This window comes from Thamnophis sirtalis, unplaced genomic scaffold (genome assembly GCF_051295495.1).
Source record: "Thamnophis sirtalis isolate CommonGarterSnake01/CBP01778 unplaced genomic scaffold, rThaSir2_p1.2 scaffold_5, whole genome shotgun sequence".
In the NCBI taxonomy this organism is placed as follows: Eukaryota; Metazoa; Chordata; class Lepidosauria; order Squamata; family Natricidae; genus Thamnophis; species Thamnophis sirtalis.
Window position 1 is genome coordinate 22,518,983 of NW_028261385.1, and position 24,489 is coordinate 22,543,471.

Genomic DNA, 24,489 nt, shown 5'->3' on the forward strand with positions numbered 1-24,489 from the left:
CCAGTTGACACCCCTGCCCTATACCATTTCAGACCACTGGTTGTCCAGTCTCTTTTTGAAAGTCTCCAGCAATGGAACAACCACACTAGAGATGTTATGATACAGCTAGATTAAAACCTTCAGGATGTCTAGTTGCTGATGTTGCATGTAGGAAAAGAAAATCCGGTGCTGTAAAAACAGAATTAGAATAGGAACACGGAGCAGGAAAACTCAACACAATGAAAAAGGAAAGAAGTGACTACACATTGAATTCCAAGCAGTGGTGGGTTCCGGATTCCGTTCCAACTGGTACGGTTGGAACAGGCCCGACTTCGCCCACATGGACGCGTATAGCAAGCTCACACACATCCACAGCGTGGGCGTGCGTTGTAACTGCCAGCGACGCTTCCACAAGCCTCCGCGACGCTCCAGCTGCTCGCCGGAGAGTTGCGCAGGCATGGTACACACCGTGCGTAGAAGCGCCAAAGGCTTAAAGGACAGGTAAGTAGCTCGGGCGGACGGGTGGGCCCTCCAGAGCACAGTACTGGAACGGTATCCGGTGTTCCAGGCAGGCTCCGGTACATGCATACTGGGGCGTACCGCCTGCAACCCACCACTTAATCCAAGGTACCAGAGACGGACTGGAACTGGACACTTTCAGTCAGAAGATTGTAATATTTATAAGCACATAAGAAATGAAAAGGAACCGCTGTCTTTTCACAGTCAGAAATGATGCAGCGTTGGCTACAATGTGGTCAATAAACAAATAGTTAGACTTTGCATCCTCAATATGATGGCTATCCAAGTTTATGCTCCAACCACTGATGCAATAAAAGGGAAGTGGGAGAGTAATATGAACTCATCAACATATGCAACACTCTTGTTGCCTGTGGTTTGAGCAAGTACCAAGTTTGAAATAGGTGGGCTTATGAATGGAGCCCCTGGCAGCATGCTGAGCTGCCCCTTCTGGATGGGATGCAGGGTGAGATTCCCCCTCCACCCCCCATTTATTCTCTCTGCAGCTTCCTGTCTGGCCTATTTTTAAACTTAATGTTCCGCTTGTCTTTTTATTCCCCCGTAACAAATTTAGTAATATTCTCTTCACTTTCTGGAAAGCTGTCGTGTTGGAAAGAAGAAGCAAGATGAGGACATTCACAGAGCAGAAATTATTGTTTAAGTAGCAGGGGCCATACATGATTTAATTTTCTTCTGTGAAATGAAGAAATGTGTCCTTATGTGACTCTAGTTAGGATTGGTTAATATTTATGCCTCTGAGCATGTATTTAGATGTGGGAAAGTGTATGTGTGGGGATCTAATCAGGACGAGTGTTTATGTTGTAGCAGTATGCATATTTATTCTGCAGTACCCCAATCCAGTGATGGGTTCCTACCAATTTGGACCGGTTCAGCCGAACCGGTAGTGGTTTGGCGGCCTAGGTCACTGGAATCCACAGTGACCCAGGCCTGCCATGCCTCTGAACTGGTTCGCCGGGAGGGGGGCACCATAGGCAATGCCATCTTGTTTTTTGCTTCTACGCATGCAGAGTAATTTTTATTGCACTGTGCATGTGCATGCAGCACGCATCAAGCGTGCGCATGGCCCAGCCATGAGCAAACCGGCAATAGCTACTGCCGGAACCCCTGCCCCACTTATGTATATGTATACATGTATGTGTGCAATTGGAAACATAATAAGCTGCATACATGGTGTTCTAGGTCATGTGACCAGAAGGGAGAAGGGAAGGAGCTTAGAATGGAGGATCTGGCCATATTCTGAGCCCTTCTACCATAGGAATGCACTTGGGAGGTGGTCTATCTAGGAATATTTTTCTTTTCTGCTCCTGGCCTGATCCAAACCATTTTCATTCCATATTCTATTTGCTGCCTTCGTCACCACACCAGATAAAGCTTTATTCTTTCCTCTTTTCAGACGGTTATTATCAGTGGTGGGTTCTGGATCCTGTTCCAACCGATATGGTTGGAATGGGCCTGGTGGCATCCACATGGATGCGCGCAGAGCGCACATGCGTCTTACCGCCACCGCGAACCTCCACGATGCTCCAGCTGCTCAGCGGAGCTTCGCGCAGGCACTGTACGCACCATATGCATGCATGGAGTACAAATATTTCTTAAAAATAAAAAGCATAAACATAATATATGAAAATTGCAGAGTAATTTCCCTTCCAGAACCATCCCCAAAATTTAGGGAGCTGGGATAACAATAATGCAGTTGTTTCCGGGATAGAAACACTGTATGATTGTCTATGGAGATTCTCAGTCATCCCAGGTCGATTGTCCCAAAAGTCCTTTTCAAGAAGCAACTGGACTTTCTGGTTTTTCTCTGAAGACATTTCACTTCTCATCCAAGAAACTTCTTCAGCTCTGACTGGTTGGTGGGGAATGGAGTCAGAATTGAAGAAGCTTCTTGGATGAGAAGTGAAACATCTCCAAAGGGGAAAAAAACCAAGAAAGTCCAGTTGAAAAACACTTTGGGACAGTAATTGATTCAAAGGTTTAGTAACAATACAATGGAAATGTACCCTAGTATCTTTTTGTCTTTTTTTCATATTTTAATTACACTTATTGCAAAGCTTAATGCAAATTTATTGGCTGCAATCCAAGTTCTATTTCAGAAGTGTGTCCAGAAAGCAGAGAGCATTCATTTCTACAAAGTGCAATAATATAATTTTTAGCTATGAGATGCACTCCCTTCTAGAATACGATTACAATCCCTACACTTATGGGACTTATTTCTAAGCAAAGAGCTTAATAATGTCGAATTGGAAGCTTAAAACTGCACCAAGATTCCGTGTTGAAATCTAATGAAAGATCATTTCACACATTCTAAAAAACAACCTTCAGGCAAGTGCTTTCCTTGAAAGAAATAACATGGAAAATTATGTCTGGGGATTGCAATGGGTAAAGAATCAGTTAAGGGTTACTTACTTACTGTGTTTATCTTCTGGGCAGAGAACTTGTGTTGTCAATCAACATTTGACTGTGGTATGGTTTATACATACAAGCTTGTCCTTTGGTGATTGCACCTTCAAGTAAGATTGCACATGTAGATGATTGTCATTGGTCCAGAGTTTTCAAAGAAGGGCAAACTACACATAATATACATCTGCAGCCTGTGAAAGAAGACTCACTTACCAGGGGCAGGTTGCGGCAGGCACTATTGCCAGTTTTCTCGTGCATGCGCCGTGCACGCGCTTGATGCACACGCATGCACACTGCAATAAAAATGCTTTTGCATATGCATAGAAGCTAAAAACAAAATGGTGGTGCCTATGGCGCTACCCGGAGAATTGGTTCAGGGGTATGGCAGGCCTGGGTCACCAGCTCCAACGACCCAGGCTGCCAAAGCACTACCGGTTCAGCCGAACTGGTCCGAACAAGTAGGAACCCACCACTACCCCTTCTCAAGAGGTTATTTGCACCAGGGAGGAAAGGAAGTACTGCAGGAAGTTAGCATCCACCCCTCTCCTAGAAAAATGAAATATTTTAGGAAATATTAAAAAGGCAGAATATTATATTTCCCTGGATGAGAAAAGGAGAAACATGTTTTAAAGAACATGCTTTCCCCCTCTTTGTTAATGGGCCATTAAGGCCTGAGCCAGTCTATTCTACATAATGAAGATCTACCTACTTCAGGCAGAGCCACAATAGGAATCCCAAAGCCCTTTCATTACATCATCACCCAGCAATGGCTCAACCAAACTTAGACTCAAAAAACAGCCTACAAAGTTAGCCCCCTGGGAGTCTGACCACCAATCAGAATACATTTCTTACACAGGAACAGGAAGCTCTAGGGTGAGGCCCAGAGAGGGCGTAAAACCAAGGCACTCTCAGCATCTCTTCCCTTTTTCCCTTTCACCCAACATCTTCAAGATATGTGATTCTCTCCACCATTAAAACCATCTTTCCAAACAGCCATAACTGTTTCTGGTGTCTCTCTTGGAACTGATCCCAGATGGACATTTCTTCCAACAGTACAGTATTTTGTAGGATTCTTTCTGAAAATCTCATCCTTTCTCTGCTTTTCAAACCAGGACAATTCCAGCCATGCAGATGGTTAGAAACAGACTTGGAATGAAATTTCCTTTTGTTTTCACAGATTTTGGTACCTCCATTGCTCAGTCTCTAAAAGTTACCCCGTCATTAACAAAAATGCACTAAGTTTATAACTCTCATTTCAAATCGGAGTTCAAACGGCATTCCCTTTTGGCCCTGGTTGGTGGCTTAATTTCAGGATTTTATTGCAACAGGGCCATCCGCTGTATTTTGTAATCTGAGGCTGACCAAGAGCTTTGGTGTACACCATTTTTAATTCTTGCGTATCATTTTAATTAGTACTAATTAAGCCAGTACTACTCAATGGATTGCAAGTAAGACTCCATCAGTGAGCGGATGGGTGGAAGCTGGTGGGCTTATTCTCCCATCAACCATTTTCACAAGCCCCGTCTGTCTGATATTGCTGTCATCACAGGCCAAGCCCATGATTAAAGTTGTCTTTACTTATTCCATCTTTAAGTCTTTGTCTCCTGATCAGACAGACAGATTAACAGAGTTGGAAGGGACCTTATAGGTCATCTAGTCCAACCCCACCCACCCCCGCTCAAGCAGGAGTTCCTACACCATTTCTGACAAATGGCAGTCCAATCTCTTCTTGAAAGTCTCAAGTGATGAAGCCCCCACAACTTCCAAAGGCAGGCTGTGCCACTGGTTGATTTTACTCACTGTCAAAAAGTTCCTCTTTATTTCTAGGCTGCATCTTTCCTTGGTCAGTTTCCATCCATTATTCTTTGTCTGGCCTTTGGGTGCCTTGGAAAATAGCTTGACCCCCTCCTCTCTGTGGCAGCCCCTCAAATATTGGAACACTGCTATCATGTCTCCCCTGGTGCTTCTCTTCACTAGACTAGCCATGCCCAATTCCTGTAACCTTTCTTCATGTTTTAGTCTCCAGTCCCCTAATCATCCTGGTTGCTCTTCTCTGCACCTTCTCCAGAGTCTCAACATCTTTTTTATTGTGCAGTGACCAAAACCGGAGGCAGTACTCTAGGTGTGGTCTTACAAGGGCAGTGTGCCATAGATGGCACGCGGAGCCATTTCTGAGGGCACACCAGGCGTTGCCCTGTGTGCCTTCAGAAAATCAGCTTGCCAGCTGATTTTCGGGTGTTTTTCGCGAAAAATGCCCAATACACAAATGCACCGTTTACGCATTGGGCTGTTTTTCGCCCTCCAGAGGCTTCAGGGAAGCCTCCTGAAGGAGAACAACAGCCCAACGGGTCTCCCGGAAGTCTGGAGGTGTCAATGAAGCCTGGTGCATGCGCGGGGGGGGGGGGCTGTGCGTACATGTGCAGGGGGAGGGCATTGCATTATGGGTGTGGACGTGTGCGCAACCCCCCTCCCACACTTCCCACGCTTTTGGGAGACCTCAACAAAAAGGTTCACCTTTTTGTATTAGGGCTTTATAGAGGGATATTAGTACCTCACTTGATCTTGATTGTATCTCTTTGTTAATGCAATTTAGGATTGCGCTGGGTTTTTTGGCTGCCGCTGCACACTGCTGGCTCATCTGTTATCTGCAATAGACATGATCTCAATGCTTCACTGTTCATTTGACTCATCCAACCATTTGCCAGGCAACCATTTCAGATGCTCCCTCAGAATTTTAGACTGGCAAAGACTCTCTTTTTTGGTTCAAGTTTTTTATTTTATTTTTAATTTTCAAAACAAACACAACACATAAAATCTTCCTTTATTTTATTTTTCTTCCTTTTAAGACTCTTAAATTGCACAATGCTCCTGAATCATTTTGGCTGTGCCTGCTGGAGAATTTCAAGACACCCATTTCTGGAGTTTGTGGTTTGGGCTTTGAAATTAGTCAGATGGTTCCAATTAGATCAGTTGTTAGATAGCACAATCATTTAAATTCAGTTTAGCTTTTCCCCAGCAGCCAACTGCCACGTTCGGCGCACTTATTGAGTTCGGGGGAAGAGAAAACAACAGGAGAGGGAGAGAGAAAAAGGGCAATGGGAAACCATTATCTATTTATTCAATTTATGGAGCTGCCTAATCCTAAAGCCTATTTATTAGGATCCCGGATGGTTTTGTCGGAGGATTTAAGAGATCACCACACACAGACACACACACACACACACCCAAATAAAATAAAATGGGTTGTTTCAAACATTTGGAAAAAACAGAGAAAAACCGAAACGCTAAGACGCGTCTGAGAGAGAAAACCCGGGCTCTTCACTTAGAAGCGAGAAACAAATCGCTCCGTGGTGAAAAAATAAAAATTTATCAGAAGTCTGAGAATATCTCTAGAATAATCCCGTCCCCCCCGTATTAATGTGGCCGTTTCAGAAAATTTCAATTGCTTTCTCCAAATGCTACTTTTTATGACAACCTCTATTTTCCTCTCAAAGTTTTGAAATGGGAGAATGGCTCAACCTATGCTTATTTTAAAATTACTAAACCGTATGGAGTGTTTTTTGAACACTCCTAATTCCAAAATACAACATCTTCTATTGCAAAACTTCCTGCTTAGGGTAGCTGGATCAAGGAGCGAACAATCATTCTTTCCCTCCTTCTCCCTCTCCTTCTCCTTCTCCTCCTTTTAAAAACTGGCCGCGAAGAAGAGGCCTTTTCAAACCTGCGGGGCTTCCCAGGCCAGCCTTTCGGCAGGCTCCCGGGCGCCGCGGAAGCTTTTCCAGGGCCCGGGACGAACTTTCCAAGCCGGCCTCGGGGGCTTCCAGGAAAGCGCTGGAAGGCGAGCTTTCGCAATTGCAGTTCCTCCGCGGTTTCTGCAGAAGTTGGGGAGGGTTCAGACCCACAAGCTGTGACGGTGAGGGGAGAGACATAAGACCGCGAAGGTCCACGTGACTCATCCCCACTCTATTCACAGGCAGCCGGGAGAACGAATTAGTAAAGTTTTGTCCCACCGCGTGGACTCCGCGCAAGCATCGCGCTTTCTTTCCTTTCCACTCTTCCTCCTCCTCTTTCCCAATTTCCCACACCCCCCATTTGTTCTCGGAAAGCCCTTCCCCATTAAGGGTGGGGGAACCCGTAAGGTTGCCAGACGGAAGTTGGGATTCTCTGCGATTTGCCGTTTTCCCCGACGCGTGTTCAACTCGGGTAATGTAGGAACGGAGCCAAGCGGACCTGTGGCGAGAGTCTTCGACCTCCCCGCTTCTCCACGGGGGCATCTTTTTACGCCTCCCGCCGACTGAAGACGTGAGTATCTGAGATCCTCGCCTGAATCCGCCTCGTTTTTTCTTCCCGGATCTTTCCCTTTGGACAGGTGAGCCGGTTTCGGCGTTTTGACGGGGCTCCCCCGTGTCTTTAGCGGCGGGGTCGAAATGTAAAAACCCTTCCCTCTTTTGGTGCGAGGGATGCGGCTAAGGAGAGCTAGCAGCTTCGTCCGTCCGACCGAAGACTGCTGAGATTGCTAGGTTTTAATTTTAGGGGCAAGCTTATTTATGGGTCAAAGTTTAAGACAGAGCTCTTTTCCTAAGTTTGGTTTGAAACTTTGAAATTGGAAGGGGAGTCTTGGTTTGGGAAAGAGGCTACTATAGACTTTTTTATTTTATTTTATTTAGTTTGTCAAACATGTACAAGATAACAGAAATAAGTATAAATATGGACATGGAATTTTAATAATTGTATTTTTTAGTTTAATTTTTAATATGTTTCTTTTCATTTTGCCTGTAAGCCGCCCAGAGTCCCTAGGGAGTGGGCGGCATACAAATCTTATTAAAGTAAAGTAAAGTAAAAGTGAACAAGGGAAATGAGTACAAATAAATGGGGACAGTAGGACAGGAATGGAAGGCACACTGGTGTGCTTATAGCAGTGTTTTTCAACCACTGTGCCGCGGCACACTAGTGTGCCGTGACATAGTGTAAGGTGTGCCGTGGGAAAATTACTTTATATATAGTCAATATAGGCACAGAGTTAAAAATTTTTAACATTTTCTAATGGTGGTGTGCCTCGTGATTTTTTTTCATGAAAAAAGTGTGCCTTTGCACAAAAAAGGTTGAAAAACACTGGCTTATAGAATGGAGTGGAATGGAATGGAATTCTTTATTGGCCAAGTGTGATTGGACACACAAGAAATTTGTCTTTGGTGCAGATGCTCTCAGTGTACATAAAAAAAAACAAGGCACATTTGTCAAGAATCATAAGGTACGATACTTAATGATAGTCATAGGGTACAAATAAGCAATCAGGAAACAATCAATATAAACCGTAAGCTTTATATTCGGTTACAGTCACGCAGTCATAAGTGGGTGATAGGAATGGTGAGAAGACTAAAATAGTAATAGTGATGCAGCCTTAGTTAATGGTTTGACAGCGCTAAGGGAATTATTTTTTTAGCAGAGTGATGGCATTCGGGGGGAAAAAACTGCTCTTGTGTCTAGTTACCTTGGTGTGAAGTCCTCTATGCACGCCCCCTCTTCAGACGTCTTAAGAATGGGGTGAGGTCCATGGTAAGACAGTTTAAGGTTGAAGCTGTGGAGGTTTGAGGATGTAACAACAGAGTGGGGTAGAGTATTCCAGGTGTTGACCACTCTGTTGCTGAAGTTGTATTTTCTGCAGTCAAGTTTGGAGAGATTTACCTTGAGTTTGTATCTATTGTTTGCCCAAGCTGAAGAAGTCGTTGATAGGTAGGACTTTGTAGCAGAGTTTCTCCAACTCTTTAAACGTTTGGTGAAGTTGAGAAGCTCTGATCAAGGGGAGCCAAAGAATTGCTTTGGGGCTGCAATTCTGTAAAGCTGGTTTCCCCCAATTTTTTTTACCATCATAAAAAGTTTTTATTTTCCATTTTCATAGCATATAATCCCATGTATACTATTACATAGTCCATATCAAGTTGTATTATTAAGTACTTACATCAATTCATCTTACCATCAACTACCAAAGAAAAAAAGATAAGAAAAACCCAGTTATTGGCTCTTCTGCTCTCCATACACTATATTTATATCTTATCCGACACTTTCTTCCCCTTCTCTCCTCCCCCTTTCTACATTCTGTCTTCTCTCCATCATTTTCTACTCTACTTCCCCTTCCTTTCTCCTTCGACTCTCTCCCCTTACCACTCCTCCTTATACACCTCATCTTCCCCCTTCACCCTAGTTTCCCCCAATTTTTTGATGCTTTGCACACCTGTAGCGCTCTTCATCTTCCTCCACCCTAACAGGCGCTGTTGCCCAGGGCTTGCAGGCATGCCCGGAAGGGAAGTGCCCCAATCCTGTGAGGTTACTCTAGGCGGCTTACAGCCTTAAAAACAGAGAAATGAAGTTGTAAACATATTCAGTAGCGAAGTAATGGAAAAATTGAATAGGCACTTACTTGCCACAGGCATCTTTACAAGATTGCACTCTTCACTTGCTAATGCTTCAAGACTTGAAAGCAGGAAATGCCCCTGTGTGTTTCTTCCCTGAATTGTCCATCCTCTCCAAATTGGAAGGGGAAGTCCCCCGCCCCCAGAAGGCTTGGCTTTTGAAGATTTTACTTACTTCCAGTTTTTGTGTTTCCTGTATCCAAAGGAAAGAAATTGCTGCACCAAGTCCAGCAATTGTGGTTACAGGAGATTTTAGAAAAACATTTATTTATGTATTTGTTTTCAGATGTAAAGATATTTTTAACAACTGCCAAAAAAGCCAACATAGTTCTAGGCGGCATAAACAGAGGAATGGAATCAAGATCAAGTGAAGTGTTAATACCACTTTATAATGCCTTGATAAGGCCACACTTCTACTACTACATCCAGTTTTGGTTGCTACGATGCAAAAAAAAGTTGTGGATATTCTAGAAAGAGTGCAAAGAATAGCAATAAAGATGATTAGGGGACTGGAGGCTAAAATATAAGAAGTACGATTACTGGAACTGGGTGTGTCTAGTTTAATTGAAAGAAAGATTATGGGTGACATGATAGCAGTGTTCCAGTTTCTCAGGGGCTGCCACAAAGAAGAGGAAGTCAAGCTATTCTTGTCAAGGACAAGAAGCAATGGGTGGAAACTAATCAAGGAGAGAAGCAATCTAGAACTAAGGAGAAATTTCCTGACAGAACAATTAATCAGTGGAACAACTTGCCTCCAGAAGTTGTGAATGCTCCAACATTAGAAGTTTTTAAGAAGAGATTAGATAACCATTTGTCTGGAAGGTATAGAGTTTCCTGCCTAAGCAGAGGGTTGGACTAGAAGACCTCCAAGGCCCCTTCCAATTCTGTTTTCTGTATTCTAATAGAAGTGTTAATAGTCTTTTTAATCAATTAGCAAAATGGAAAGTAAATCCAAATCAACTCAGTATTTGTTGTGATCATCCTCTGCCTTCAAAACAGCATCCACTCTTACCCTTGTACAAAGTCACAGGTTTTGTAGGAATAGAGTCAGGTGTAAGAAAGTGGTGAGTTCCAGATCCTGTTGCAACCGGTATGGTTGCAATGGGGCCTGGCGTTCACCACATGAACGCATGCAGCCCACGCATGCGTCCTTACCTCTTCCGACGCCTCCGCGATGCTCCAGCTGCTCGGCCTCTGCTCTTTGTAAGACGAAAGTCTATGATAATTTGGGCTTGCATTTTACTCCCAAAGAGTTGATTTGGGAGGGTGAGGAGGGGTCCATTAGTAGCAAAACTACGTTTGCACTGCTATTTTACAACCCTTGTTTTATTACTGTACATTAGTACTTACGAAGTGTGTCTAGGTGTCCATAAAGAAAGAGTACAAAAAGTTGGGTTGATTTACATGGATGTAAAATAAAGCAGGAATGTCACTACATGATTATGGTGACATTTTGATCCCTCTGCATCTATTTCCAGTTAGTATGAAGTATGAGAAAGCAGTTTCTTAGATGCTGTTTTCCGAATAGAGGGAAGTGTTACTTTTTCACCTCCCAAATATGAGAACTGTCATTAGTACAGTCCCATTTCCCTCCCTGTATTAATTTACGGTATTTTATCTCTTTGGCCTCTTGCCAACCCATTTATTCAACTTCCTCTTTCCTGATGGCATACCTTTTTCTCCCCTCCCATGCGACCAACTCATGCGAAAGACAATAGCAATAGCAATAGCAGTAGACTTATATACCGCTTCATAGGCCTTTCAGGCCTCTCTAAGCGGTTTACAGAGAGTCAGCATATTGCCCCCAACAATCTGGGTCCTCATTTTACCCACCTCGGAAGGATGGAAGGCTGAGTCAACCCTGAGCCGGTGAGATTTGAACCGCTGACCTGCTGATCTAGCAGTAGCCTGCAGTGCTGCATTTAACCACTGCGCCACCTTGGCTCCATCATGTACCCAGAAACCTTAAGCTAGGTGGATTTACAACTCCCAGAATGCCGCAGCTGGGTGAGAAACTATATTGGGTGGACTTCAACTCCCAAAATTCCCCAGGCTCCATGCATAGTCCAGAGGTGGGTTGCCAATTTTTTTATTACTGGTTTGGGCGTGCACACAAGCCGCTTCTGCTCATGCGCAGAAGCATCTGGGTGAGTAGGCGGAGCCTTCCGACGCCGCTACTACAGGTTCGGCCAATCGGGCAGAAACCCACCTCTGGCATAGTCCACCTGCCTTAAAGTTGCTGGGGTGAAGAAACACTGAAATAGAGGAATATATGCACAAACTTACTACACACACAAATGACAGAGAAATGCATGCTGCAATTTGATTTTTTTTTCTTTACAAATTTATCCGAGCTGCCATGTATTGTTTGAATTTTAAACCTCTGTTCTGTTGTTGTATTTGGTTGTATTTTTGGAGGGGGAAAAATGGGTGTCAGCTAGGCTGCTGTTTACATTTTGAATGTTTTCTGGAGCCCGTTTTTTCCCTTGGCAAGGGGGATTTGTAATTTTTCTAGCCTGCTGACCTTTCCCACACCTGCTATTCAACTTTCTCAGGCTGGTGGAAACGTAGCTAAGCATTGCCAAAGAAGCCGGTGACCTATTTGGAGAAGTGGGCTCTGAGGGGCAGAAAATGCTAGGAAATCAATTCAATGCAGGTAGTTGCAACAGCAACTGAGACACAAATTTCCATTGTTTATGCAAGGCGGTTTTACAGCCTTTTTTTGCCACAGTTGTTAAGCAAATCACTGCAGTTGTTAAGCCAATCGTGCTTTCATTATGCAAGTACAGCTCTGCCTATTGACTTTGCTTGTGGGATGGTAACTGGGAAGGTTGCAAATGGTGATCACACGACCTCAGGATGCTGCATTTTTTAGCATCAACATTAGATCAGGGATGTCAAAATGGCAGCCTGCAGGCCGGAAGCATCATGCTCAGGCCACGCCCACCCCAGCTCTGCGAAGGAGGAAAACATTGTGATATAGCAATAGCAATAGCAGTAGACTTATATACCGCTTCATAGGCCTTTCAGGCCTCTCTAAGCGGTTTACAGAGAGTCAGCATATTGCCCCCAACAATCTGGGTCCTCATTTTACCCACCTCGGAAGGATGGAAGGCTGAGTCAACCCTGAGCCGGTGAGATTTGAACCGCTGACCTGCTGATCTAGCAGTAGCCTGCAGTGCTGCATTTAACCACTGCGCCACGTGACGCTGTGATTTTGACACCCATGCATTAGATCCTCTCATGCTTTGTACCTAGCAAGAGATCTCCAGCGTTTTCAATCTTGGGCAATTAGTTCAACGTCTTTCCATGTGATGTTTAGCCTCTTAAAATCTTCCAGGAATGTCCTTCGTCATGTCATTTGGCATCAACGTCACTCCACTTGTAAAAAAAATATTATAACTACCATGTTTTCCTGACCCCCGAAATAAGCACTTGGCCTTATTTTCGGGGGGGGGGGGTCTTGTTATTTATGAGGTGCAGGAGGTGGAGAGCATAGTCACCTCATGGCTGGGGATGCTGTATTGGTTGTTAGTGTGAAGACTGGCTCTAAATCAGGGGTGTCAAACTCCCAGACTATGGGGTGCTTTGATCTGGGCCACCCTAGTAATAGCGAAGGATCGGCCCGCTGTGCCTCTGCCAGCAAAAACGGAGCTCGTGAGGACCAAACGTGGCCCTCCTGAGCTCCGTTTTCACTGCCAGAGGATTGCAAACCGCTGCAGCCGAAAACGGTGTTTGGGAGCCCGTTTTCACTGGCAAAGTGCTTGGGCCACCACAGGTGCCCCCCAACACAAGTGATGTCATGCTGGCCACGCCCACCCTGGCCACACGCTCCCGCCCCCCGATGTCAAACAAAACCCTGATGTGGCCCTCAATGAAATCAAGTTTGACTCTCTGGCTCTAAATCATATATTTCAGTGCTGCTGTCACTAACTGAATGGTTGTAAGTTGAGGACTTCCCTGTATTCCTGAATAAAATGCGTGAATAAAATGCATTTTATTCATCTTTAGTTTCTTAAGTTTCACTATAAGACAAAAAGATGGAAACACAAGAAAAAGAAAGAGAAAACAGCAAAATGAGAATAATAAAGTAATGACTTCTATTTTTATTTGATGCAGATTACGAAAATAATTCAATCTCGACCTTTTGCTTTACATTTCACATTTCAAGCAGTTTCTATGATTCTAAGATCATTCTAACCATCAAAGGCTAAAATCAGAGTTTCATTTTCTCAGTCCAGAAGCTGTTTCCAAATAGAAATAGAACTTAGATAAATTATTTTCTTTAATTAAAATAGTCAAGAAACTAATAAACTGGTAATACTTTATGTTTGTGTCATTTGAATTTATTTTCTTATATATAAAAAGTACAGTGTATGTAAGGCAATTGAACCTTGAGCAATTTTAGTTTGGCATAACCCTTGATCCATGTTTAGATTTTTTAGATAGAGATTAGAAAAGGGCATACAGTAATACACTGGTGAATATGTGTGACTGTGTTGCAGATCAGTGATGAAGAATCCTGCTTTAGTTAGCTTCTCTCTGTAGGCGGACAGTGTGGCATTTGAATACGTTCTTATATTTTAGCGATGACGTTATTTGTGTCTGCTGATTCACATGGTGTTTAAGTATGTAGACACTGACATGTAGACACTGATATGTGTAGACATATGGACTATGAGTGTACTGACTCCTCAAATTTCCTAGCCTCATTTCTGGATCCCAGTTAGCTTAGAATGTGTCTAAATGATTGCGTGTTTGTCATAATAGACAGAAATTGTGTAATATTGGGAAACCACAATGTTTTTGACGTTGGTAGAAATAAAAATTACTGATGTGGGGGTTGATAGAGAAATGCTTGTTCTACGTTTATCTTTTCATCTGTGGCCTGCAAAGATTGAAATAATAAAATGAAAGAAAAATCTTACACACACACACATATTTGGTAATTTTTCATCCCCCAAAACCATGAAAAGTGAAGCTACTGAAGTTTGGCAGTGCCGTCTAGTGGTATTCCTAGGAATTTAAATATTATTGTTACTTAGATTTATATCTTGTCTTTCTTCAGGGCTCAATGTGGTTTATGTGGAGATTCTCCTTTATTTCTTCCTTACAAGCTCTGCCTTGTGAGGTAAGTTGGACTAAGAGAGAGCGATTTCCTCAAGTTACTCAACACATTTCCACGGCTGTGATGTGCTGAGTCTCCATCCTCCTTATTCACCAGGGCCAGCAATGGCCAGCCTTATTTTGGAAGAATCTTCTTTTTCCTAGCATTATTCCCACACTCCAGCAGGGTCCACTCCTTATTTCAAAAGACTGAAGTGCTTTAAAAAGTCTTTTTCAGCTCAGTGTAAATTGACTGGTGTTCCTCTGTGCTCACTACGTGAATCTCATCAGGTTAGCAGTGAAGATAAGAATGAAAAAGACTTTCATTCTTACTAGCACTACTAACATGTGTTGGAAAAAATATCCATCTAGTTCAGTTCCAAGTCGGGAGAAAGGCACTGGAGCAGTGGTGGGTTTCAAAAAAATTTGGAACCTACTCTATGGGTGTGGCCTCCTTTGTGGGAGTGGCTTGTTGGCCATGTGACTGGGTGGGAGTGGCCTGCCACCCATGTGACTGGGTGGGAGTGGCCAAGACGATGTCACTGAATTCTTTGCCCCAATGGATGAACTACAATAAGATTAAAATAAGTACAAAAACAAGAAAAGAGCTACTTACAGCAGGAAGATGACTGTTCTTGCCAGTCTTCAGTATCACTGACTCCAATAAATAGGCTGCACAAAGAAGAGACACAGAAATGAACTCTTTCATTGCCATCATTGGGATGAAACCAGTACACAAAACAGTAAAGACAACTACTTACTGAGGGAAGATTACTGGCTTGCTGGTCTTCTGCACCACCACCTTGCTCCAATAACCTGCACAAAGAAGGGACACAGAAAACAAGACTTTAATTGCATACCCTGCATTAGGATGAAACAAGCACAAAAAATAATAGAAAAAGAAAATTACTGTCCTTTTTTGCATCTTCTGCACCATCACCTCACCACCTTGCTCCAATAACCTGCACAAAGGAGAGACACAGAAAGCAAGACTTTACTATCTCAAGGATGAACCCAGCACAGAGCACACCCAGCAATAAAGACAGCCAATGTTCCCTCTAATTTTTTTTCAGTGTGAGCGGAAAAGTACAGTGTTTGACCTACACAGTTTCATGCCTGAGCACCTAAGAGAGCAACAGTTTGAACTGCTGTCACATCTGCTGGACATTTGCGCAACATTCCAAGCGTCAAGCACCAATTGCGAGCGAGGTTTCAGCCTGATGAATGCCAGGCATGAAAATGTGCCACGCAAACACTATACTTTTCCGCTCACACTGGGGAAAAAAGGCTCTCTGCTCAGCTTTTACATTGTTAGACTGGCTAGAGGGAGACATGGCACCAACAGCCGGGGTCCTGGCATTTTGCAGGCAACCTGTCCTCTCACATTCCTTTGGAATGCAACCCATCACATTTGAATTAGATTTTGCCAATTATCCTATTAAAAGATAATCCTATTATTCTAAAATATGACTAACTCAATATTAAAAACTGTAAATATTTAATGCTGATAAATAATAGCAGTAATTGTTATTTAGTATGATTAAAATCAGTATTGATATATCAATGTAATATCTATCAAAATTGACAATAAACACTAAAATAACAATACAAATATATAATTTGGAATATAAATGTAATAAATATAATACATAAATGCAACATAAATGTAATAAAATAATTTATCATGAAACTCTCCCCCTTTAAAGTAGTAAGATCAATTAAATAGTCTAGCAAGTTTGGGCTATATGCTATGTTATGTTACTTAAGAATATGTATACCTCAGAATCAGATACAACATCCACATCATTTCCAACTGAGTCAATAAAATCATATGCCATGCCAAAACTATTTTAAATAAAGATATGAAATTAATCAAGTATTGCATTTATTTTTCAAAATGAATGTACATTTTTTTTAATTTAAGTTTTGTACCCCATCTTTTCATCTTCAAGGTATTCAAAGCAGCTAACAGGTTTTTTTAAAATTGAAATCTACTTAAAAACTGGTGTTAATCTAATTCAAAAAGCCTGGCTAAAAAGGGAATTATCCTTTTCTAAAACCAAAAAAGAAAGAAGAACTGCCGCAGGATGGTATTCCGTAGTATTTAATCAATGCATAGCTTTCAAATGTAATCCAAATTATATATCTAAACAACACTATAAATCATTTAAATATCAGAAGATTCGAGCATTGTTTTTTCTGATCTCTTGGCAGAAAGGATGTGTGCTGGCATTTTATGGAATTTAAAATGATTAAGTCCATGACACAAATTGCACAATAGGAAATCCACGCCAGAATGCACTTAACTCATTGTATCACCAGGGACCAGAATTTAGCAGGCCCAGGGGAAAAAAAATAGGTAAAGCCACTTTATAGCTAAATTTGATACCATTAAAAATTAAATAGGATTAAAATCTGTGGTTTATAATTTACCCAGTTGTGCCATGTAGTCCACCCCACTCCTTTCGCCGGCATTAGCCCGCTGCACCAAGGGGGCATGTAAGAGGGAGGGGAAAAAACAAGAGGAGATATGGCCGCAGCTAAGCACGCAGCAACCTCGACGTCTAAGTGGGCGAGTCCACAACATTTGCGCCCGCACGTCCGAGACAGGGCATAAAAAGGGAAGAAAAGGCAGGGAGGAGATGACTGGAGCCAGCTCTGTTTGGGGCACCGGCTTGCATGCAAGCGCGTCCCCCAGCGCAAGGTGGGGAAAGGCTTTGTTGAAAGATCCGAAGTGCTGCAGTCCGTGTCCAACAAACGATTCTGCGCGGCAGTGGGAAACTGCTGCGCAATGTTTACTTGCCAAGTGTGCGGCCGCACGGCCGCGCACCTTAGAGGGAACAGTGAAGACAGCTACTTATAGAGGAAGGATCACTGGTTTGCCAGTCTTCTGCACACCACTTAGGTTGGTCCAAGTAGCTATTCAGAAGTTAGTGATTAGAAGCAATGGTAAAGCAAGATATGGAATTAAAACCAGAAATATTTTGTTGGCTTTCGCGAGCTGGTGTAAGCTAGCCTCCCGAGTCCCACCGCCCCCCCCCCTCGTGTTTAGTTGCTTACCTGAGGGAAGCAGCAAGCTCCTGGAAGGCGAAGTAAAGGGAGTACCAGTATAAACATTCATATTTTATGGACATTACATTGAGTGGGTCAAGTCTTTTTTAAGCCACCTAAACAATAGTAATGCAAATAAATATATGTACTTCTAATCTTCCAACTTCAACAATATTGATCTCTTTCCATAATCCTTTATCATTTTTCCAGTAGTTCATTTAAACATAAGTAACATTTCTTTTTTTGCCCTATATTTATTATCCCCTACTAAATAATATCATTTAATAGTTTTAAAAATTATTCATTATTCCACCATAACTTCAATGTCCCGAATGTGTAGGGTTGCTAATAATGCCAATTATAAACAATATTTAATCAATCCAGGGAATATATTTCAAACTCCCCATAATTTCTATTCCTTACTATTTTAAATTCACAATATACTTTAGCACATTATTATAGAGCATATTCAGCGGAAGTTAATTTAATTACACAGAATAGAAGTAACAACACCTGGAGGACCTTGACTCTTTTAGGGGAGATATCTCATCCTGCCTTTTTAAAATATTCCTCAAAATATTTCATTCTTCTAGGAGGGATGGTGGTGGCTTCCTACACTTGATGGGAATCCTGTAGTGGGTTCGGGAACATCAGTCAATTCACAGCGACCTTATTCCACCTTCTAATCAAGCCTTCCCTGATCAGAAGTCCCCTGTGATATTGCAGCTCTCGTAATTCTCAGGCAACTCAGACTGACTGGAAATCTTAGGCACTGTATTCCCAAACTTTTGTTTCTGATTCCTGGCAGGACAAGAATAACGAGTGGAGGGAGATATCCAGATTAGGAAGTTCTGAAATCTCCATTACATCAGCCTCCACCAAACCAGACTATATTCAGCAGAAGACCCAAAAGTTGAACTTCAAGCAACAACTTTTAAATAACCAAGTGTTCAAGTGTTCTTTTAATGTGAAACTCAAGAATGTTGTGGTGAGGCACGTATGGCTTTTTGTATCTTCTTTTCTTTTCCTGGAAGGCTGACTAAGTGAGCAGTAAAAATAAACTTAAGTCCAAATGATCTCAAGAAATGATGTTCGTTCATAACCAGCAACATCTCTTGGGATGCAGAACGGGTGACTTCTTGAATCCTTTAACAGGCTATTCAGCATAGATTCTGCATCTGTCAGCCTGGAGGCCTGCTGGAAAAAAGAAATGGGGGGGGGATTTTAATAATAAAACAACCGCAGATTTAAGGGGTATGACAGAAACCATTTTTTTGTCCAAGATTTAAAGGAGGCCTTCCAATATAGTGTTTTATGAAGTGCTCTGTGTGCACCACAGACTTTAGAAGTAAAATACTGAAAGTTGATAAGTAAGATTGAAAAAATATTTTTAAAGTAACCACTTTTTTAAAAATTACAGTCCAGAATCTCATATCTTAGATGAGAAAGCAGAGATGTTGCAAAGCCCACCATCTTGACTCCCATTTAGCTTTTTAAATAACAATATAGTAAAAATTGGGGGGAGATATAACCATCTTGCACAGAGGTGGTATTCAGTAGGTTCTGACCAGTTCTGGAGAACCAGTAGTGGAAATTTTGAGTAGTTCAGAGAACCCGTAAATACCACCTCGGACTGCCCCCCCCCCCAATCTATTATCTGCCTCCCGAGTCCCAGCGGATTGGGAGGAAATAGGGATTTTGCAATATCCTTCCCCTGCCATGCCTACCATGCCATGCCCACAGAACCGGTAGTAAAAACATTTGAATCCCACCACTGTATCTGCAGCTATAAAGCAAAGCAGGTCTCCCATTGTAATGAATTCAGTTTTTATTGTTAATCATCTTCTCAGATAAAGTTTTAAAACTGGTTCTTTGTACGTGTGTGGGGGAATGCATTTGTCTTTCTTTAATCTCTTATCTGCAGTTAACCTTGCTTTTACCCCACATTCTTTCTCTGGTTTCCCTTCCCTGCATTCATGTTTTTTAAATTTATTATCGATCTATGCAGGGCCACTAAACAGTGTCAGTACAGTGTCACTGGGCTTTCCCCCCCCTTATTTGTATTTTTCTTTTCCAGTAAAAACTTTGGAATGTTTGAGGGTTCAAGAACTACCTGAACCAGAATCACAAAAGGATAACCTGTCAACCCCATGCTGAGAATTTCATTATTTCAGATCACATAATATCTCTGGAACTGGTAAATATTTATGCTCCTTTCTCTTGTCTCCCTTCTCCGTTAGGTCAAGCGCATGTCTCTACATTTTAAGTTTACTCCTTTGCAGTCCTGTCTCAACAATCCCCTGTTGTCTCAGGCTAGGTTCACACAATTAACAATGGCTTATTGAATAAACCATTGTGAGCTGGGCTTGCTGAACATGCTGTTGCAAAAGCAGGCCAACTCAGTTAAGATTATTTAGTGTGTCTGTCCAGAATTTGACAGATTTCTGATAGCATGGAAGAGTCCATGGATTACACATTGATGCCTCAAGGGCCAGATTTTGTGCAGCTCAAAATGAGAGAAGGGCTGGTTTATCATGTTTGAAGTAAATGAAGCAATATAGATGGCCATCTTAAGAGGAGATAATGTATAATTAGGACCCTAGCCAGTAATGGTCCATTTGCAACTTTGCATGCTGTTCTCTTCATTAAGGAAGGAAGCTCATGGTTCCCTCTTGTAAATTGAATGTAGATATTTTATTTTACATCAGATTGTGCTTACGCAAAAGTTAAGATGTTTGTCTTATCAACAACTTTTATATAAACTGTTATCATAACTGCTGCTAATGTGGCTTTCAATTTACTTGCTGTGTTTCCTTCCCTTCTGAGATTAGTTATTTGCTATCTTTTCCTCTTACTCAACAGTACGTATGTGTTTTAGCACCAGGTGATGTTTCATGAATCCAGTGAGCTGAACTATAATGCACCGAATCTGGAGTCTCGAGCAGCTACCTGGGGGCCTTTTCTATTTTACATTAAATATAATGACTAAAAAATTCATGTCAGTTTGAACATGTTAAAGGAATATTTTTTTAATTGTCCATGGGTGAGGGGAAGCTATGTACAATCACTCCAACAAAAAAATATTTTCACAGTCCCATGGAGTTCGATGGATTGTACCCCCAAAGCGTTCAAGAACCATGAATATGGTAGATGCTGGGGAATTCTGGCAGCTACAATCCACACATCTTAAAGTGGCAAATTAAAAAAAAAATACTAGAGAAATCTTTCCCAACCCGATACCCTCCAGATAAGTTGGCTATATTTTCTGTACTTTTCAATAATGCTGATCAGCATATAAAGCACCGTATCCCAATAAGTTAGGAAGCCGTATAAGAGAACTGGCCCATCCCATTGAATAAAATTCACCAACTGTTTTGATGTATGTTTATTTCAAGTTGTATGAAAATTAGCATGAGATTTCTGAAGAACTGGACGACATGATTCATCAAAAGGAATTCTATTTTGTTACTGCTTGTATCTTTCAGGGGTAACAGATGGACCATTGGATATTTTGCACGATACTTCTCTGCATACCGTTATGTCTTGGTCTGGTTCAGAATCAAGGTATAGATAACAGTGTTTTGAATGGAACGATTAAATTCCTGAATTCTAAAAGAATTGAGTTTAAAGGAGAATCTCAAATTAAGCAGCTTTGTAGCAAATGACAAAGCATTCCCAGTGCAAAACAATTTAGGGTAGTTGCTCACTTAAAGAAGTCCTAATTGATGCTATGATTAACTCAGAGATTGAGGGTGTGCACATGATGATGGCTGAGTACATTTTAGATTCAGCTGAGGATGGGAGAAGAGAATCACATGCACACCTCACGTCTCGGGTGGGTTAGAACCATAACTGACATCCAGAGAGTAAATGATACGATATCAATATGCCACTGACCAGAGATGAGCAAGCTTAAGTTCTATTACAGTTTCAGGAAATAAAACAATCTTTGAAAAAATCATTTCACAATATCTTTGATTAACCCATGGAGATGGTTAGGAGCATCACATTTCTGGGTGTGCGGCTAATGAGTAAGATGGCTTAGTTGTTCTACAGTGAGACACTGGTGAAGCAAGCACAGCAGCGCCTGCATTTTCTACATCGCATGAGAAAAATATATCTTCCTTCCCCTGTCCTTACCACTTTGTATAGAGGGACGATCAAGCGCAACCTGTCATATTGCATTACTGTCTGGTTTGGAAACATTACTGCTTCAGACAGGAAGGCGGTGCAGAGAGGGGTTAGGACAGCAGAAAATATTATTGGTAGTTCACTTCCTTCTATCCAGGACATAGCATGTATGCAACCCTTGAGCAGGATCCGCGGTATTATCTGGGACATTACACATCCTCTTCATGACCTGTTTTCCTGGTTATCTTCCGGGAGGAAGCTTCGTGGTAGCAGAATATCCAGATTCAGTCACAGTTTTGTTGCATACAGTATCAACCTTGTGACTTTTCAAGCTTCCTCTTCCCACTATGTATTCATGATGGACAGTGATTAATATATATATATATGTAAGGATGTTGGTATATCCATACAATATACCGATATCTTGGGCTGCCACAAAGAAGAGGGAGTCAAGCTATTCTCCAAAGCATCTGAGGGCAGGACAAGAAGCAATGCATGGAAACTAACCAAGGAGAGAAGCAACTTAGAACTAAGGAGAAATTTCCTGACAGTTAGAACAATTAATGGAACAACTTGCCTCCAGAGGTTGTGAATGCTCCAACACTGGACGTTTTTAAGAAGATGTTGGATATCCATTTGTCTGAAGTGGTATAGGGTTTCCTGCTTAAGCAGGGGGTTGGACTAGAAGACCTCCAAGGTCCCTTCCAACTCTGTTAGTCTATTGTATTCTATTCTGTCTGTATATGTGTTATCTACGTGTACACGTTTGAGAGCAGGCAACAGATTTTCATTTTTAATGTGTGTCAATGTGCCCACAATAAAAAATGACAATAAAGATTATCTTATCTTAATAGAGTATTCATCCAATAAACTATTGACCAGGCAACAGATCAAAACCAGTAAACTATTGCTTGGGTGGTCTGTCCAAAGGAAAAGCAAGAGGCAAGATGAAATTAAATCAAAAGTCTCAATAGAGCAAAGCAAGGAATTCACAGGCATGGGCTCAGTTTTAGAGAAGTTGCTTTCAACAATGGGAGTGAACATAATACATAAGCCATGTTGGGCCTTCACCCAGTGCATAGTTGAGACTCATCAAAGAGTAGCTACAAAGTTTGTTCTCATGCTGGCCCTCCACGTGTTTCTTGCTGGCTTCCACATGTTTTTCAGACCTGTGAAATTCAGTTCTCCGATACTGGATCTCTATTAAACACGTCTGCTATGATTCAGTTGCCGAACTTTGAGTCTAGATAACTTTCAGGGTGCAGGACAAGTTCTTGTGAACTTGCTTGGTCTGTCAAAGCCAGAGTGGCTCCATGTGAACCTTATAAGACAAAGAAACAGACACCTTGGAGACCAGTTCCTTTATTAGAACTGAATTTTGCAACATGCTTCCTTTCCCCTCTGTTTTATCTTCATGAGAATTGGGGAAGGAGTGTTATCTGAGGCGTTCGTGCAAAGCGATTTCTTGGCTTGGGCTCAAGTTCTGTTTATCTGTTGTTGCTTTGTTAGCATATTTTATCTTGTCCTTGAAGGCCATCCCCTATATTAACTACACTGTAATATTGTGGGAAACGTTAGTGACATAACTGTTGTCCCATGGTGCTTATGGTTTTACCTCTTCCTCTGAAGAAACATATTCTAGAATCTTCTCCCATTCTAAGAAATAGTGTGGGAACCAGCTCTTATGTCTGAAGGAGATGACAGTGGAATCAAGTCAAATCCCTCCATCCTAAATATAAATGCCATGTCCAAAACTAAGAACATACTGCTTCCCTAGAAATTTCTGTGAATAAGTAAAAAAAAAAAAAAAGGTGGATTTTGGGGAAATTTGTGGATCATCATTTTGTCAGCTTAATTTTCTTTTTCTACTGTGACTGCACTTTGATTTTAATTGATTTTATGATTGTTTGCTAATCAGAATCAACGATTTGAGATGTGCAGCCATATAAAATGAATAAATGAATGAATGGATTTGGGAGATAATGATAAGTGTTGGTATTTTTCTTCCATCATAATGCATACTGTTAAGTATTGCTTTTAATCTTTCCTCCCTGTTTTATCACTCTGACACAGCGAGTGGGAAAAAAGACCAGAATTCAACCTGAATCAGATTCATAGAGCCTCCACCCCAAAATTCTTGGCTATTAACTAAAGAGCATATTAATTAAAATTAACATGCACACATTGAATCTTCGCATTAAGGAAAATATTATAAAGAAACCGGTTATTTCTGTATAAATGTTATATGTAACTACTTCATAGATTCACCTGTCTTGGATTAGAGTTTCTTAAACTTAGCAAATTTAATATTTGTTGACTTTGTGCCTGGAATATCCCAGCCAGCCATGCTGGATAATTCTTGGAATTGAAATCCTTACATTTTTAAAGTTGCTGAGGTTGAGAAATACTTAGATCACTCATTCTTTTTTTCCATTTTTCCATTATTTTTTCCATCAGGCAATCAGGTGCTTGAACCAAGAAACCTTAGGATTTCCTCAAATAATCCTCATCAGCAACTGCTCCTGGAATGGGATGTTAGTGATGACTCTGAAGCATACAATTCCCAAATAGACATTATTTTTAACATCCAAATTCGTTTAAGAGAAGAAAATGAAACAATTATTTTGAATGTAAGTATCATTCTAAAAACAGGGCTTTTGGGAATTTATATCATCTTGCTCTTGAATCAAATTCCAATTTGGTGAGAATAAATTTTAAAGTTCAAGCTAAATCCAAACTAGATGCATACATATCAAAAGTGAGGGTTATTCATATAACCCTCTGCTTCTTATTTTGTAGTAAGTAGCTAACCCAAATGAATTTTTCTATATTTATCCATGCATCCATCTATCTAGTCCATTTATTTATTTAT

At 41.5% G+C, this 24,489-nt stretch overlaps 1 protein-coding gene and 1 long non-coding RNA gene across 2 annotated transcripts in view; one reads left to right on the plus strand and one right to left on the minus strand.

Annotated features, from left to right (window-relative positions):
* Nucleotides 1-6,583: 6,583 nt before the first annotated feature.
* The window catches only part of LOC148045304 (oncostatin-M-specific receptor subunit beta-like), a 49,169-nt gene continuing 31,263 nt past the window's right edge, over nucleotides 6,584-24,489 (plus strand). Inside the window, exons 1-5 of the mRNA XM_087715436.1 lie at nucleotides 6,584-7,221; nucleotides 18,295-18,474; nucleotides 19,564-19,683; nucleotides 20,972-21,050; nucleotides 24,075-24,247. Coding sequence (XP_087571562.1) covers nucleotides 20,981-21,050; nucleotides 24,075-24,247 — 243 coding nt within the window. The 5' untranslated portion in view covers nucleotides 6,584-7,221; nucleotides 18,295-18,474; nucleotides 19,564-19,683; nucleotides 20,972-20,980. The remainder of the gene's footprint in view (nucleotides 7,222-18,294; nucleotides 18,475-19,563; nucleotides 19,684-20,971; nucleotides 21,051-24,074; nucleotides 24,248-24,489) is intronic.
* LOC148045305 (uncharacterized) lies at nucleotides 8,637-9,431 on the minus strand. Its single transcript, XR_015696556.1, has 3 exons — nucleotides 9,338-9,431; nucleotides 9,152-9,265; nucleotides 8,637-8,899 (listed from the first exon to the last, which is right to left on the minus strand). It is a non-coding gene; the product is annotated as an uncharacterized LOC148045305 (long non-coding RNA).